The sequence below is a fragment of the Topomyia yanbarensis genome, chromosome 3 (genome assembly GCF_030247195.1).
Source record: "Topomyia yanbarensis strain Yona2022 chromosome 3, ASM3024719v1, whole genome shotgun sequence".
NCBI lineage: Eukaryota > Metazoa > Arthropoda > Insecta > Diptera > Culicidae > Topomyia > Topomyia yanbarensis.
In genome coordinates, this window is record NC_080672.1 from 382,112,039 (window position 1) to 382,130,099 (window position 18,061).

The following is an 18,061-nucleotide window of genomic DNA, read 5'->3' on the forward strand; positions in this document are numbered from 1 at the left end:
GTATTTGTGAACTGGTTCATGATTCTTAGTATAATAGTTACGACTGAGCATGCGTGTCCGTGAAATAAATGACAAAATTATAAAATATTCATGTATACGTAAACAGATTCACGGATGTCTTGACAGAAAACGAGAAAACTGCGTTGAGTACCACAAATCGTGTCCGTGATATAGTTCACAGATTAAAACAGCTGATATCAGGAACATGATTCGCATTACACCACGTATCAAATTCGGAAGTAAGCTCTAGAATAAAATATCACGATAACGTGAACAGAAATTATGAAAATCGTTACTAAGATCTTGAAATCATGAACATAAATTACACAACTTGTGACAAAAATGTCAAAAATCGTGACTAAGATCCTAAAATCAAGAACATAAATTAAGATAAATCTCTACTCGTGACTAAAATGTCAGCGTGATCACAAATTACGAAAATCATGACGAACTTCCTGAAATCATGAACATGAATCTCTCTACTCATAACTAAAATATGACGATAACGTGAATAGAAATAAAGAAATTAGCGACTAAGATCCTGAAATTTATTTACATAAATCTCGCCAGTCTGACAGAATAATCTGATGGTAAACTCATGAATAAAACAGTACGGTGACGTGATGAGAAATCACAAACATCGCGCATAAGTTCCTGAAATCATGAACATCGTTTAACTGTCGGCTGTGTATTCCCATGAACATGAATATGAACAAGAATCATAACAAAAACTAAACATATCCAGAGAACAACAGTAACCCAACCAAACATTCGAATGTAACACCACGAATATATTTGGGGCGAACGAGTTTTTTGGAAACACAAAAAGTTTCATGAATACGGGGTTCATTATTCACACTTTCAGGAACTTGGTCACGATTTTAGTAAATCGTTCAGTTCACGAAATTGTGATCTTTTGTTCATGAATTTATGAACGGATTTTTCCGTGTTATGTGAAACCCCAATGATGTTTCCATAATTAACTAAAATAACGAAACATTAACATACAAAAATAAGTGAAATAACATTAAAATTCATACGAATAACATGGTCAAAATAACAAATATAACGAATATAGGAAAAATTTTCTTTAGAAACAGGATGCTGTTAGTCGAAGACTGAAGCAACATCCCGTAGTTGCCACCTCAGCAAATCCCTGTTCCATAGAGGGCATCGGAAGAAATTTCCTGCAGAACGACGGGGTAGTCGCTTCTATTCTGTAGAACGTCTGCCACGAAGAGCGCTCTCAAGAGGTCTCGTCGGGTTCGCAGGGTTTCCATGTGAATGAGTAAACACTTGGCTTTCGTCACTAGCTAACTGATACGGAACAAGGCATGGTAACCTGCGTCCAGCAAATCGAATCGACCGTCGTTGAATGGATTCGATTCTTTCTGCATCGTTTCAGTAGATACACACTTAAAAATATTTACATCTCACAAGATGCACATAAAAGGAGCGTCACAAATCACTTGAATTTACATTCTAGAACATGTAAAAATGTACTTTGTCCACAATTCTCCATCTCCATTGAACCGAGTTCTAAATCAAAACAGACACAATATTTTATTTCACATGTTAAAACATTTAAAATTCCATTATTTGACAGCAAAATACATCACAGTGTTGTTTACGTCAAATGTAATTTTCATTTTTTCAAAGTGTGTAGGGTTCCGCACTTCACAGCGGATTTCAATGGTTGGGCTCATCAATGCACAGCACAGTACAGAGACTTTAAGTAATACACGTCGTTGCGCAAAGGGCAAGGGGAAGTTTTAACGCTTCCCATAAAGCAGGGGTTTTCAACTTTTTCCGTTCTATGTATGTCTTTTCTGAATATTGATCCCCATGATGTACCCTTTTCTGAATCTTGTTTACCATTTTTACCCTGCCAGAAAAAAAAATATTTTCAATTGGACGAAACCGTTAATTTTGCAATAATAAACCTGTTCATGAGCACTCTCAGTAAGCATCTGAATTCTTGACACACTTAAACAATATATAAAGACAAATGTCTGTTGGGAATATTAAGGTAACAAAATAAAAGTTACCCCGCAAATGCACCCCCTGCAATAGCCAAATTTACCCCTTGGAGTGTATTCACCCCGGTTGAAAACCATTGTCATAAAAGATATGAATTGCTTTTGAAAATTTCTTAATTTTCTAATCAGGAAAAATATTCTGTGAGCCGTTTTAACAAGTCATTGAAGGAACCCGGCGAGGGTGGGTGTTAAGGGATGGAAGTTAAGTTCTCAGGCGAGTTTTTTGTTTTAAATAATCATCCGCCTTCTTAAAACCTTTTGGTTTGCAGCATGTCACCGGACACAACACATGATTTCCTACCCGTCTACTACCAGAACTTTCGCGGAATGAGAACAAAAAATAATCTTTCACGACTATTGACTTTAGTTTACTCCCCTGCTTCCATATGTTACAATTTGCTGTGGCTAAGGTATAATTTGAGGCAAAACATTTTTTTCACTGATTTTGTATGAATATAGAGCTTTTTAGTAAATTATAAAGCTTCATAATATTTAGTTAAATGATTGAAGAAACATCTAACTGACACTGTACTGAAAATATCTGGATGTGAACGTTTGGAACAGATTCACCCAAAACCCGACTGTTAGAGCTTCTATTACTTTTGGGTAAGATTCTATTATCTTTTTGGTAATAGATGATGCTATTGCGCATTGCGGTATTAAACCAATATTTCCGCAAATATACTAAACGGTGGAATGGTGAACTTCATAATCTGTGTATTCATATGCGTCCAGACTTCCTATCGGTGTACAAAATTTCGTGCACGCGGTCAACCTCAAACATGAGTATCGAACTCAAGCAAAAGATGTACAAACTCTAGTTCAAACATAAGGCAGGAATCAACGCTAGTAATGATCAGAGTGAGAAAGAGAAAAGTGATGCCACGAACCTGTGTGTACGCACACCGTGTACGTACATGTGGTTTGGTGGTGCCGGCGAACATATGCACGTGTTTTGGTACGATATAGCGTGTATGAGTTCGTACACAAAATGTGCGTTTAATATGAACACAGAGCCAGAGCGAACACTGTATACCATGTTCATTTGGGAACACTGTATGAATCATACAACCAAAAAGTTTTTCAGTTCCAATCCGAATCTGGAACAGATCACAAATCCGGACCAGTCCATGGAGACCAAATAGTTTTGTCTGGATCAGGATCAGTTCTCGGATCTGAATCAATTCCCGGCTCTAACCTATACCCTATCCACTTACCAGATCCGGACCTAAGCAAAGGGCAGCCTTGATGTTCAGATCCAGACAAGTGTCTGAATGCTGTTGTCGCTCGGATTGAAAAGATATTTCAACTCAATACGGCACGAAACACCCCACCACTATTTCGAGTCGTCCTGCTTTGATTTCAGCCGGCTCAATCCGAACACATCATTACTACATCCAAAATCAGGCGGGGACGTGTGTGTTACTTTGGATAATATTCTATTATCTTTTTGGTAATTGACCACGGAATGCGATATTAAACCCATTTTACCGCGAAGGTAATAAACGGTGGAATGATAAACTTCGGTAGCTGTACATAAAAACTGATAAACTGATTGTGTGATGTACATTTCCAATAGTTTTCAGCATGTGTCAACCTCGCCTCTGTCCGTATATGAGGTAATTGGTTCGATCACTATGATAGTATTATGGTGTTTTGGTTTTTTTCTTCTGGTGCTACACCGGTGTAGTGCAAAAAAAGAGACAGACTTACACAGATTACACCCAAGTTTGAATCAGTGTAGCACCGACTACACCGGTGTAGTGCACAGTCAAAAACGAAAACGACATTAGTATACAGCCAATCAAACGGAATTCAGGCGGATTTTTTTTCACTGGGTAGGTTGGATAGAGAAACAAATTTTAAAATCGATGCGATGTTTTGTACTGGCTCTGATATAGACCACGGATCCAGACCAGTCCATGGATCCGAACTAGTTCAGTCTGGATGATGACCAGTTCCTGGATCTAGCCCATCGTCTTTTCCACTTAGCAGGTCCGAACCTGAACCAGGCCCAGACTTGGTGCATAGATTCAGACAAGTGTCTGGATCGGAACCCTTGGTTCGGATACGTGGATCCAAACCGTAGGTCTTGCTTTCCATACATGACGGTAGGACTGTTCGTGTTTTGTGCAGTCGCTGCCTTGCTGTTGACGTTCGGGTTAGAAATTAAATTTCAATTTAACGCCGACCGAAATATCCCACTACTACTTTATATCCTTACTGTGCTTCAAGCTGGTCGAGTGTGAGCCGATTTTCAAATAAGAAATGTGTCTTGTAGAGAAAATCGAAGCTCATTTTTATGCACATTATGTTCGCTTTGTTTTATGCGCAATACAATGACAAGCGAACTGCTACACATTTTGAGAAAATCTGATTTTTATCTGATTTAGGCAACGTTTAAATGGTGAACGGTAAAACCGCTCTAGTTCTTTTTTTGGTCAAGGTATTCTTTATCCTCAAACAACATCTTACAACTATGAAGGTCAGATCATTATATTTTAATGCTGTCAAATGCGATTCATCTCTGTGATATGCATTGTGTGCATTAAAATGTTGTGCCATGTGTTACTACTACGCCTACGGGCAGCTGTTGACAACCGTACTCTGTCTCGCCAGATGTTTGGTTCGGCATTTGACATCTACCGTTGTGACCGCAACGCCCTCAACAGACATAAGACGTCGGGTGGTGGTGTGCTTATCGCTGCTTCCCGGCCCAATTACAAAAATAAATCTTTGAGCACATTAAGCTTTTGAAGGACACGATAGAACGCTTCTCGGCTCTTACCGAACTTACCAAAGATCTGCTCGGATAGGCTTAAGCTCGCAATGATAAGTGAATAAAAACAAAGGAGTCGAGTTCTTCAAGAAGGACTATCGTATCTATGTCCCCGTTCGCCAAGTAGAGTTCGACGGTGTGATCACCGATGATAGTGATTGCACGAAGATCTACTCTAATACAACAGAAATGGAAGTGGAATGTTTCAAGCGATCTTTCACAGAAATTCTAAGGAAAGCTATGCCACCATCTTCAATGAGCCAATGAATTATTCGGAAAATCATGAGTAGTGGTAAAATCAGCCATATTTCCGTTCGTAGGCACGCCTCTACATCAATTAAATAATTTCTATTCGATTATTCAGAGAATTTTACATGAAAGTAACCATTTGCCTTCGAACAAAGATAGCAGTAAATATTTTCAAAAAACGGGGGAGCGTGGGGTAAAATCAGCTATATTTTCCATCATAGTGGCGTGCGATCAATGAAATAAATTCCGAGCAATGATATCAGTGAATTATTGTAAACATAAGAATAATGAGACATAAAATTAGCCATTCCTTCGCCCACAGTGGCGAGGAGTCGTTGAAACAACTTTCATTCGTAAGTGCACTATTAGCGTTACATGAAACTAATTACATTTGATTCCTCGGAGATTTTAAGCACGGATATTGAATTCTTTCGCGTTTTACCTACTTTTTTCATTGCAATATTTATTACTGTTATAATGAATCTTTCTATTCTTATTTTTATTTTATAAATACTGACTCGAGCAGGTCTGCCGTGAAATTTCTCCGATTCTCATTCCCTCCTCCCTCTTACTCACCTTGCCCGGGTGTATCAGGTGCTGTGGAGGACCCGATTCCTCGTCCGGTCCGCCTCCGCCACCACCCGGTGGTCCGCCACCACCGCCCGGTGGTCCACCACCACCGCGCCCACCGTTGATCGTGTTCTCCAGCGTGCCGCCCTTGAAGTGCGCCTTAGGATCGTGCACCTTAAAGCGCACCTCTTGGAACAGTGGACCTACAATAGAACAACCTCGTGATCCCGCGATATTATGGGGGGGCACATTGGACATCGTACCGCTACGGCTGCCCATCTGCTGTTTCGGTGTGTGCTGATGGCCGTGGCTGTGCCCGTGACCGTGGCCGTGGGTGTGGCTGTGATCGCTGACCGGAGGCGGTGGAGGCGGATGGTTGGCTTCCGCCTGCTGTTGTTTTTTCTGCTCGGCAATCTTCTGGATTGCCATGAAGCGCTGCTTGCGCATCTGTATCCGTTTCGCCATGTAACCGACGGTGGCGTATTCTGTGTGGTGTTTTGTTCGTTCGTTCGTTTATTGACAGCAGTTTCGGTTCGTTTCGAAAGTTTATTTAGCAGTTGTGTGGAATAAAGAAAACAAGATCAGTATCATTGTAAAACACGGATGCATTATCTCAACAACAAACAGTATCAAAACGAGAACTGTGATTCAAACAAACACCTATTCGAAAGCACACGCACACACAAATTACTGGTACATCGAGATTAGATACAGATAGATAGAGAGTTCGAGCGATTGATGAGTGATTTTGGTTGTTGTAGTTGTAGTTGTTGATATTACTGATAGTTGATAGCACTGCACTGGTTCAGTCTAGCTTCTGTTCGAGACAACGATATCTCATGCTACTGGATTGTGAATATGAATATGGCGACTGTTGCTGTGTATGGGTTATGACGGGGGCCGGCAAGTTTTCCGCAATTTCCAACTCATCCAAAATCAGGATCCGGAACTTTTTCGATCCCCCGTCCTAGTGGGGGGTTCACCAGTTTCCGGTCCGCTTTGAATGAGATTCGGTATGCGGTTGTAGGTTGAAATTCCGGAAAATTTACCACGACCCTCCGAAGCGTACACGCACACGACTATATGACGGGTGAGATGATGAGTTGAGCTTGATGCCGGTATGGTATGTGGTTTGTTCTATGATTGTTTTTTTTTGGCAGATGAGAGATGAGAAATTCGATAAATTCATCAAATCAACTAAAAGTAACGCTATTGTTCACCACCACGTGCCGTATTGTTATAGTTCGTTATTGCATTCGCTGACATTTTATAACACTTTTACGTTTGTCAGCATTATAATTCCTTCTATCGTTGGTAGATTGGTTTTTGGCTTACATCGGTTGCTTGTCGTTTTTTCTTACTTTTCTGCTAATATCAGAGTGATGAATCAATTGTATGTTTTCGAACTGACTTGATCCTGCCTAAGGCTAAGAGCTAAGCATTGAAGAGAAAGTGATAATTTCTAGCAAAATGGCTTACGCGAATCAACTATTGGTTCGATTTGTTGAGTTAAATACTGTGAGTGCGTTGGTAAGCTAGCTGGTGAGCAAGATAATGTTTTGAATGTGATATTAAAAAGTGTCTGATTTTTTTTTCTTGTGTATCTTTTACTGGTTCCTTCAGGGGTGTTTATTCAATAAATTCATCAGATTGGTGTAAGCTGCACGTAGGGAAATGTCTTCGGAGTGTGTTTTGCTAGGAAATTGAACCATTTTTGAGTGTTTGCCCTCTTAAATGAATCATCCGAATTTCCACAATCCGAAACAGTAGGGAGGGTATTAGAAATATTACGATGTTCTTTCATACAATAAATACTGTGACTGGATGTTGAAACTTGGGCCTTGCTATCATGCAAAGCAGGACACTGCTGTATTGAGTTTAATACTTCAGTCTTGCTACTATCGTGGATATGACAACAGTTCGATGTGATGATACGATGTGGTGTAATACCCCAAAATATTATAAAGACAATTTTTTCATATTCATACTTCCAATTGCTGTCTGAACCTCTAGAAAACATCAACTATAATTGTTACACTGAGCTACTCTGGTAATTTTATTTTCCTCTTTAGATTCATGAACCAAAATTAATTCGTATAATCATGTTAAGTTGATCAAGATGGTTAGAGGTTTAAATAGGACCTGTTGAAGTGTAGATCATTTTCGCAGAGTTTCGGGTAGCAGGTATCCTTCAATTTAACGTGTATTGAATTAATCCTATAACATATTTTTTGTAACTACAAGATTAAGGCAACCAAACAGCGTATTATACACACCAAAAAAATCTGAATTTTATCATTGACGTAATTGCAAACATGACACAATTCAACAAACCGTAATTTACGAAATGACGGAACATTACCGTGTTCTTTTTAATTTTACATGAAACATATACTTTACATGCGCAATGAAACAAAATTACACTTCCTACCATTCAGAACAAACGCTGTATGAGGAGTAAAATTACATGATTTACGAAATTCAACGTCATGTAAAATTAAAATCAAACGTAAAACTAAGTCATTTTTGATGCTCGTATATGTCAGGGTCAGCAGACGTAAATTTACACTATTTTTTCTAGGTGTGTAGTTATAAAAAATAACATAGTATTATACTCATTTCAAAGAAGCATTAGTATGAGCTGTAAAGTAGCATATTTCTTGCATTTCAGATGCTTCTTGCAGTATTTTTGCATTTTGTATGCATAGATGTTGTTAATCAGCAACATGAACTAATCTATTGAATGATTTGTAGACTCCCTAACCAATCGAATCAAAAGACGACAAGCGGACGAGTCTTTCACGGGAAGCACACCATGTACTAGACCTGCGGTAACACTGCGCACCTAGTAACACTGTGTCAAGTTACCCATCAGAACGTAAGGTCTTACCGATAGAAACGAAAACAGCAGACACGTCTTTTTCGGTATTAGAAGCGTCACCTGGTAGAGTCGTAGACAGAGAGGAGCTTTTCTGACAAGTAGAAAATTCTACTATTCCGACTGAATTCCGGTTTATTCAAGCTTTACCGATATTGGGGAGATTAGCAGTAGGAATTCGTACTGGAACCAGCCGAAATTTCAATTGAAAATTCTGCTATTCTACATTAGAGTGACAGGAAAAAAATGACCCCTATTGGCCGACCCCTGATTCGATTCCTAGTCCCACTAGGAGTACTTGCACCAAATTTGAAGCAAATCGGACAAGTCTAGGTACCGGACCAACGTGCCTGAAGTTTATATGGATTTTTTCGACAGTTTACATGTATAAAACCCACTAGCTCGCATTTTTGCCGCTAGGTGGCACTGTATGTATCGTATTATCACTGTAAGTGAAAATAAGAAAGATAATTTAATTGTCTACAACTTTGTCGAAGACTGCTAGTGAATTTGGCGTTGTTAAAGAAGTTATTAAAAATTCTAATGAGGTGATGTCTGAGTCAGTTTTGCATGGGGCCTAGCAGTGCATGGTTGTGTATCAGTACTCGATTCGCGCGTACTAAACATTTTTGTGAAATAATAGTAAGATTTAGCTCTATGGTATGTGTAAAACTCGATTATCGTACTGCACACCACAATTAACCTAACCATGTTTGTATCTATCTAGGCACTGAAGATAACAGTGGCGATACTCAGCCTTCTCGTTGCTTCTTCCATCGCGAAGCAAACAATAGGAAACAGTTATTTTAATCTAAAAGAAACGGGAAATTAACAAATTTTAGTATTGCCGTAGTCTATCTAGATGAATTAGTTAGTACTAGCAAAAAGTGGTGCTCCGGCCAAATTACGATAGTATTTAAATTCCGGTCTTTTCGTGCATGACCGAATATTCGCAATGTTGAACACTTATGAAGGGTGAAAATGGAACTTAGGCTTATAGAAGTCGCCTTTATCCAATTCCATCATGTCAGGCATACAGTATTGATAACGTTAATCGAATTATCCAGTTTAAAGGATTTATTTTCCATAACAACCAGAACACGTGGTTGTAACGAAAAGGTTAAGACCCATGCTTATACGGATGATGGCTAAATCGAGGTATGCCTAGACAATGTAGCGCCGCATACTTGTGATGTGACTATTGAAATTTCATGTTGCAATACGGAGAAGTGGAATGACGCCCAAGACTCAAGTGACGAGCAAACAAGTAGCGCAAACGACATCGGTCGGACAGCGCTAATAATCCTTTTTGTTACTACCTTTCGTTAATATGTAAGAAACCAGCGGCCTTTGTTGAGCTATGTCAAATAAGAGTGATTGTTTCAAATATCATTTTCATATTTCTGGCACAATCGAGACAAATGAATCGATTCCTTAGATTATCTAACAGTTGCTAAACGAATCGATTACTATACCTATTAATCGATTTATCGCATCATTCTCGAACATCCCTAGTGATAGCAGAATCAAAGCAAGTAGAAATTAGTTAATTTTAATTATGATCGTCCCACTTCACAACCTCACAAAAGTGTGAGGATTATGATTATTATATTAAAATATTACTTAAAAATTTAATACCTTATAATCAGCAATGATTGCGTTATAATAAGTACCGTGTACACTAGACTGCCCAAAAAATAATGAATTTTTAAAAACTCAATTGGCCCACCCCTGAGTCGATTCCTAGTTCCACCAGGAGTATTTGCTCTAAATTTGAAGCAAATCGGACAAGTCTGGCTACCGGACCAACGTGCCTGACGTTAGTATGGGATTTTACGACAATTTACGTGGAGAAAATCCACTAGCTCGCATTTTCGCTGCTAGGTGGCACTATATGCATCGTATTATCATTGTAAGTGAAAATAAGATAGATATTTTAATTGTCTACAACTTTGTCGAAGATTGCTAGTCAATCCGGCTCAGTTAAAAGAAGTTATTGGACTTTTAACGAAGTGATATCTGAGTCAGTTTTGCATGGGGCCTAGCAGTGCATGGTTATTTATTAGTACTCGATTTCTACGAACTATACATATTTGTGAAATAAGTGTTAGATTCAGCTGAATAGTATGTTCAGAAGAATTGTAGTACATAATACGAGTTATTTTTTCGTTAGAACATTTTAGTTTCACCAGTTCCGCATAGAGGGCGCCAACACTAAAAATGCCTGTTCTACAACTTTGTAGAAGACACCTGATTTCTATCTCTTTTCGTTGAAAAGTTAGTGCTGGCGCCCTCTATGCGGTCACATGTGGAACTAAAATGTTGTATCCGAAACATCACTCGTATTATTTACTATGATTCTTCTGAACATGCTATTGAGCTAAACCTAACCATTATTTCACGAAATTGTTTAGTTCGTGAGAATCGAGTACTGATACATAACCATGCACTGCTAGGCCCCATGCAAAACTAACTCAGTCATCACTTCGTTAAAAGTTTAATAACTTCTTTCAACAAAGCCGGATTGACTAGCAGTCTTCGACTAAGTTGTAGACAATTGAATTATCTTTCTTATTTTCACTTACAGTGCTAATACGATGCATATAGTGACACCTAGCGGCCGAAATGTGAGCTAGTGGATTTTCTCCATGTAAATTGTCGAAAAATCATATACAAACTTCAGGCACGTTGGTCCGGTAGCTAGACTTGTCTGATTTGCTTCAAATTTGGAGCAAATACTCCTGGTGTGACTAGGAATCGACTCAGGGGTGGGCCGATAGGGGTCCTTTTTTGTCACTCTAGTGTACACATTGCAAATTCAATCCGATCTCCGAGACCTCCTCAGTATCGGAATTCTGCTTTTTGTGCTAGCATTTCTTCAGTTACTTGGTTTCTAGCAACCTTATTGAGGGTTTTTCCAGGAATCTTTCGTTAAACGTAGCTAATAGTTGAACCTCAAGTCCAGAGTTCTTTGGTTGGCAAAGCTGTACCATTGTGCAACATGAGGCCACACTATGTCGCCATTCACCTCTGGGTACAGAACACCTGTCCCTTACCTCTCCGCGGTGCCAACTGGGGTACAAGGCATGTTATGCTGTTTTTGCTTGAGCTCGGGAATAATTTGGGGTATAGCACCAACCGCAGTCAATTTACATATTTTAATAGCGGTTGGGGTTGCACCTTGATTCAGTTTCGTTTAGCGTGTAAGTGATATTAGAGATGATCGGGTAGGATCTGTGGTGTTATGCTGACAGGGAAGGGAACCGCATGCGTTATATTGCTAATGTACCCGGCATACAAAGCAAAGCTTTCGGTACAGTAAATGCTTATCTTAGACTGCTTAAAATTATTTAATATTCTCTTCACGAATAAATTCGATAATTTGTCAGTTGTTTATGACCCTCGATTAATTTTTCGAGACGTTCGTATGGCTAGATTCCCAGAGACTCCAAAATCTTGTATCGTAGATCAATATCCCTACAAACACTTTACCTCCTTCCCCGTGATATTTGTAGCAATAAGTGTCGGACTAACAATCCTTTCCTTCCCTACTGCGATCGGTACTGGCCGGCGCCGGTATTGATCAATAATTGGGATTCCCAGAAGTTGTACATTGAAAAATGATTTATTACACTTAGGCATTATGATTTATTGATCGTGAAATTTCAGCTAGAGCAGATCAATAACAGGATTTCAATCAGGGGAGGTCGCACAATCTCAAGTGTAGGTTTCTTTTTTAAAAGATAGAGTACAGGGTGCGCCATCAGGATGTATCCTATTTCAACATTGAACAACACCCACACGTTATACATCAAACATCACTGCGCGGTCAGAAAGTAACTGTTTGGGCCGGAGTGTGCTCCAAAACAATCATGCCGGAGTGTGCTCCAAAACCGCATGTTTGTTATATTATTTTTTCAAAGAGGGAGAGACCATCGACGGCACACGCTACCGTTGGATTTTGGCGCACTTTGTCTGTCGAAAATGCAGAAACAAGCTCGGAATAACTTTTATTTTCAACAACAACCTTGCCACACCGCAGCCGCTACAATCAAGTTCTTGCAGAGTAAATTGGAATAGCCTCTTCATTCTCCGGATTTAACGGTGCCAGACTTTTTTCTGTGGGGTTACTTGAAAAGTAAAGTTTATTCTAGCAAGCCTAAGAGCTTTGACGAACTTAAAGCTAATATACGAACAGAATTTGCTGCAATTGAGCCCGAAAAGATGTCCAATGTTATGCAAAATGCCCGCAAAAGAGCTGCTTTTTATGTACCGAATGGGGGTGGTCATTTAATCGACGTTGTATTCTAAACCTGGCTTATAATAAATGGCATAAAATATTCTAAAAGAACTTGTTTATTTGTGAAAATCGGCTGAAAAATTATGGAGTTGTTGTTGAAAAAGGATACATTCAGCTGGCGCATCCTGTAGTTATACATGAAAAATTGCTTTCCCTAATTCGTGAATTCTGGAACAATCACGGTTTTTGCGTTATGAAAGCAGGAGAGAAACTTTTTTTGTAGCGAACTTCAGTCACGGTTTCCGCTATAGTATTACGAAATCTTTTTTCTGCTTGTCTCGATCATGATTTTTTTTATCGTTGTAGTGAATTAGTTCACAAAATCAAATCAGTCTTGATATTTTCTCGTGAACTATTTTACAAAACTCGGAATATTATTTGTGGGTACATTCATGATTCTAGAACTGGTTCATGATACCATGAGTATATTAGTCACGATTCATCATTCGCCATCGTGAAATAGTTCACAAAATTATAAAATATTTTTAAATGGATTCGTCAATTGGTTCTTGACCCATAGTATATTATTTAAGAGATATCTTTTGTGCTTGTGATATATAAAAGATATCCCAAATTATTTTCACTTTCATGCAACTCTGCACATGGTCTTGAAATATGAACGTGAAATATTTCACAGAACATTGAAATATTGTTTATCGATTCAATCTCGTTCCGTGCACTGTATTATAAAATAAAACATAGTAGTGTCCTGCTACTAGCAACCAGTCATAGGTACGAGAAGTAGATAGGTGAAATTCATCGTTATTCATTTGATAAGGCTCAATGTGTCATTTGGAGAAACGAAACTGCTGAGCGGCAAAAATTAATTACAGAGTGATAAATCGTGTTCGTGAAATAGTGCACAAAACCATAAAATACCGTCGATTGGTTACGCTTTCATGATCCAGTTCATATTGTTGCGTTAGTCTGCGTAAAATACGTAAACTCATTAAATTTCACGATAACGTAAATAGAATTCGAAAATTGTGACTAAGGTCCTTCAGTCATGAACATGAGTCACTTTATTCTATCAGCAGAATTCCAGTAAACTCATGAATAAATATCACGATCACGTATATAGAAATGACGTCACTAACATCCTATAACTATAAGCATAAAAAACTAAACATATTCAGAACATAATCACATTAACCCTACCAAACATATGAATGTGTTTGGCGTGAACTAGTTTTGTGGAAGCACAATTAGGTTCACCAATACGAGGTTTACTACTCATGGGAGCTTGGTCACGATTTTCGTAAATGGTTCATTTGACGAAATCGTGATGTTTTATTCATGAATTTGTAAACATATTTTTTCCAACTTGACAGCTCCTATACAAATCGTTGAAACCACTTTTTTTGGGTCTGTGGGTCTAAAATGGCGGTTCAAACTTTATTCAAGAACAATTTCTAAAAAAAGCGTAGGCTTGTTCACTGCGAAAATTTTCTTGTTCAGATTATTTTACTTAATTAATAATTAATTTTGAAGACTTTTTGGGGGTTTAGTGTTGTTTTGTTATAAAAATAATGCATTTTTATTCCGATGCATTATTTTTATTTTTTTTTTCAGCATGCAAACCAGCGGCGCTTATACTAGTTAGTGAGCACCTTCATTTTGTCATAAGGTATTAGGTAGTAATATTTGTATTGCAATGTAAACAACACTGTTTTTCTCCCTCCCCGATAAAAAATGAGCTGTCATCACTTCTGAATTTCGTGGAAACCTTTGCACCGTAAATATTGCAGCGCCTATCACTTAGATGCTATGCTGTCAGAAATAAACAATCGAAGTCAATCCCGCCTTGTTAGATGCGAAGTGAAAAATGATAATCACAAAACTTGTTTGTATTTATTTTAAATTATTACGCTGTTTTGAAATGATCATCTTGATTACCTCTTCCGAATGTAAATAAAGCAAACAAGTTCGTAAAAGACGTCACAGAATTATTTTCTCGCATAGAAATTTATAGTATCACAATTAGTGGACGGTGTTCTATGGTGGCGACATCATTCGAAACACGGTGGTTTCAAGCAACTTAGGCTAAACGTCAAGTTGCGGGAGGGTTGACATAACCATAACCAAATCAGTATCGATAATAAATGTCTCTCTTGTCCTCCATCTTGTAAATAGAATTGTATCCCTAGTTTTAAGATATCTGTGAAATTTCTCATAAATATTTGTTCCCCCTTTTGTGTACCAAACTATATTGTTAGTTTTAAGATAACTGTAAAATATTTCGTAAAATACTATTACTCCCCCTCTTGTATATCAAACTGAACCCCTTGTTTTAAAATTTTTCATAAAAAATCTTTTGGCCCTCTCTTGTATATTGAATCTTATTTCTAGTCTTAAGATAGCTGTAAACTTTCTTTTCTTTTGTAAAAAAAATATTTTAACATTGTAACCTCCTAGTTTTAAGATGTCCAAAATGTAAAAACAAAAGAATTTGGCACCACCAAGCTAACGCATTTGTGCCTATCAAATAAACGAAATGAATAACAAATGTCTGTTTTTAAAATCAAGCATTCTAACTGCCACAAACACCTCCTACCGACTGACTGATAACGACTGCAGCGACTTCGTTTCCAGTGTGCACAGACGAGTAAAGGGGTGACCTATGAGATATTTAAATTCAGGGTTAAAAATATAGAACGTATTATCTGAGAGGGTATCCGTATTCCCGGAACGTATTTCAGCTGTGTGTTTTGACATAGTCTAATATAGTGTAATCACGGATTTTTCCTCGCCATTCCACTTGTTCATTTTTCGAAGTTTCCCCGTTATTTCACTACTTGATTGAAGCAGATGTTGACTATCAAAACGTATATACAAAAAAAATTACAGAATAGATCTCCTTGAATCTACGTTCTTTAAGATCGCACCCTTCCACAATCCACTCCGAAGCGACATTTCCCTGTGTGCCTAGAAAAGAAAAGAAAAACAGAACTGGCGGCGAACCTTTTCCGTTCGCCCGATTTCCACATCAACGTCTGAAATAGGGTTAGGAAGAAAATTTGGAAAAGTTTCAGTTTCGATTGCAGAATAGAAAAAACGGAACGCAAGATAGAAAAAAAAACAAATATAAACACGGTTGTATTGAAAACAAGCGAAATATAGCGACTTGGCTGAGCATAGATGAATTTATCGAATTTGTTTTCTGTTTTTTTTTTTTGGTTTGCCTGCTGGTTTGGGGCTGCTCTGATATAGTAAGAGGGGTGAGACGATTGAAACGTGAGGTGTTGTAGTACGATTTGAACAACGTTTCGATTATTGCTAACTGTTGGACCTGACAGATCCTGAATGGTAAATTTTTTTAGACTTTTTTTTTGGTTTGGTTTCGTCGCAATAATTTTTACGCGGGTCAGCTACCGTGTCGAACGTGAAACCCATCGCGAGCAGCTGGAACTTGCTTGCTTTTTTTTGTTGGCTATAAGTTCCACTAGCAATAGATCGACCTGTTTGTTGCTTGTTTATAGTACTGCGTGAAGTGCTGAATTCTGAGCTTGAGTGTAAGTTGCTTTTATTTGCTTTGGTGAATATAAAATGACATATCGAAAGTGTGAAGCTCGCTTTTTTATTGCTGATACTGACATAATCAAATGCTAAATATCTCAACTCCTTCTCTATGAGGGTGATTTGTGAGTATTGTTTTCTTTGACCGCTTCACGATGCTCTAGAGTTTCGTCTGACTTTGAAAAAGCTTGGGTCTTCCGGTTGTTTTTTCGTATCGTTCAGACTTGGGTTTGGGTTGGGAATTTTCATTTTACACTGGCAATTTCGTTTTTTTTTCCGATCATATCAAGCATTATTGTTGTTGTAGTTGTTATTACTGCTGGTCGTGCAGGGTTGTAACATTTGTTAGCAAAGCGGCAAACGGTTTGGCAAAAGCTGATCAAAAATTAAATCATGCATGACTAATTTTTGGAACAGCTTTCTACAGCTCAAATGTTAGGACCCTGACCAGTAAGTGGAACTGGGGGGGGGGGGGCGGTAAGGGTGGAAAGGGACTAAGGAAACGCAATGTAAGATGAAAATTCGCCGTGCCTCAACAAACTTCTAAGTACATGGATTAACACAAACACGAAAGAGACTGGTTTTTGTACAGTAGCAAATAGTGAATATATATAGATATAAAAATATGTATATATAAGTAAGTAAAAATGTTAAATACCCAGCAGACTGGCAAATACCATGACGAAGCATGTGCCTAAATATACGTCAATCGATTTTACATAAGATATTTTCGGTAAGGCAGCATTCGTTGACGACATCAGTGTTGTCATTGTCAAGACAGTGGTTACACCTAATGCAACACGTGCTGGTGTAGCATTTCTATTTAGCCAAAATGATACCCACGATATGATTACAATTAATCCGGATGGTATGTAAATCTGAATGAGATAATAACCCATCGAACGTACAAACTGTATTTCACATGCTAAACGTGAATAATTTCCTATAAAAACAGAAAAACGGGGTTTTTATTACAGACAATGTTTCAGTTAGTTCGGTTATTGATTGATTGGTTGAGAATGAGAACAAGTATTTTAGTAGTAATTAATAGATAGAGAGTAATCAATAAAGGTGGGCGGGGGTGGGGGGCTTGTACGGGTGGAAATGAGTTCGAACTGAAGCTTGAATGAGAAAAGAGAATGAAGGGCGTACGCGAGAGAGGGGTGGCGGAATGAGTTGGTCGGAACAGTAGGTATTGTTTTATAGGAAGGTGGGGGGGGGGACTTTGGTTGATGTTAGAGATTTGATCTTTAAAATTGGTGACAGAAAGGTGATTTAAAGCAGGTTGCATTTATTTTTGATGATTAGTGAGGAAGGTGAGTTCATCGTTGAGGTCGGAGGTGATCATGTGGATTGTGATTTTTATTATTTTTCGATGAAAGAGGTGATTTATTAACAGTAAAATGCACGGTTCTTAATCGTGGACGAAGGCTTACGTCTGAGGATTGGGCATTTTTAAGACTATTTCATCTTTGAAACTGTTTTGTGTGCTATTAAACAGTAGTTCACTGTAAAGCATTTAAAGCAAACAATTTGACTGTTAAAGTTTCTATTGATCTTCTCCAACAAACGTGAGCCTGTGTCCCGCCGAACAACGAAATAAAAAAGAGGAATAGGCGCACGCAATTTAATTTTTTTCCGAATAAGAATAATATAATTAGTGGAAACACGGTGTTCAAAAGGGTACTAGTTATGTTTTAAGAAAAGTAAGTAAACAAATGTAATAGAAC

The 18,061-nt window shown here is 38.2% G+C and overlaps 1 protein-coding gene across 15 annotated transcripts in view; it reads right to left on the reverse strand.

The window, feature by feature from the left end:
• LOC131691702 (gamma-aminobutyric acid receptor subunit beta) overlaps window positions 1-18,061 on the reverse strand; it is a 233,583-nt gene that overhangs the window by 6,923 nt on the left and 208,599 nt on the right. For 14 of the 15 annotated variants that reach the window (XR_009305837.1, XM_058978298.1, XM_058978301.1 and 11 more), the window contains exons 8-9: window positions 16,990-17,274; window positions 5,644-6,122 (exon numbers count right to left, since the gene is read on the reverse strand). Coding sequence is in view for 14 of the 15 variants with exons in the window: in XM_058978298.1 (XP_058834281.1) it covers window positions 5,644-6,122; window positions 16,990-17,274 (764 nt within the window). In the remaining variant the exon portion in view is untranslated. The remainder of the gene's footprint in view (window positions 1-5,643; window positions 6,123-16,989; window positions 17,275-18,061) is intronic. The other variant, XM_058978311.1, reaches the window with a different exon arrangement.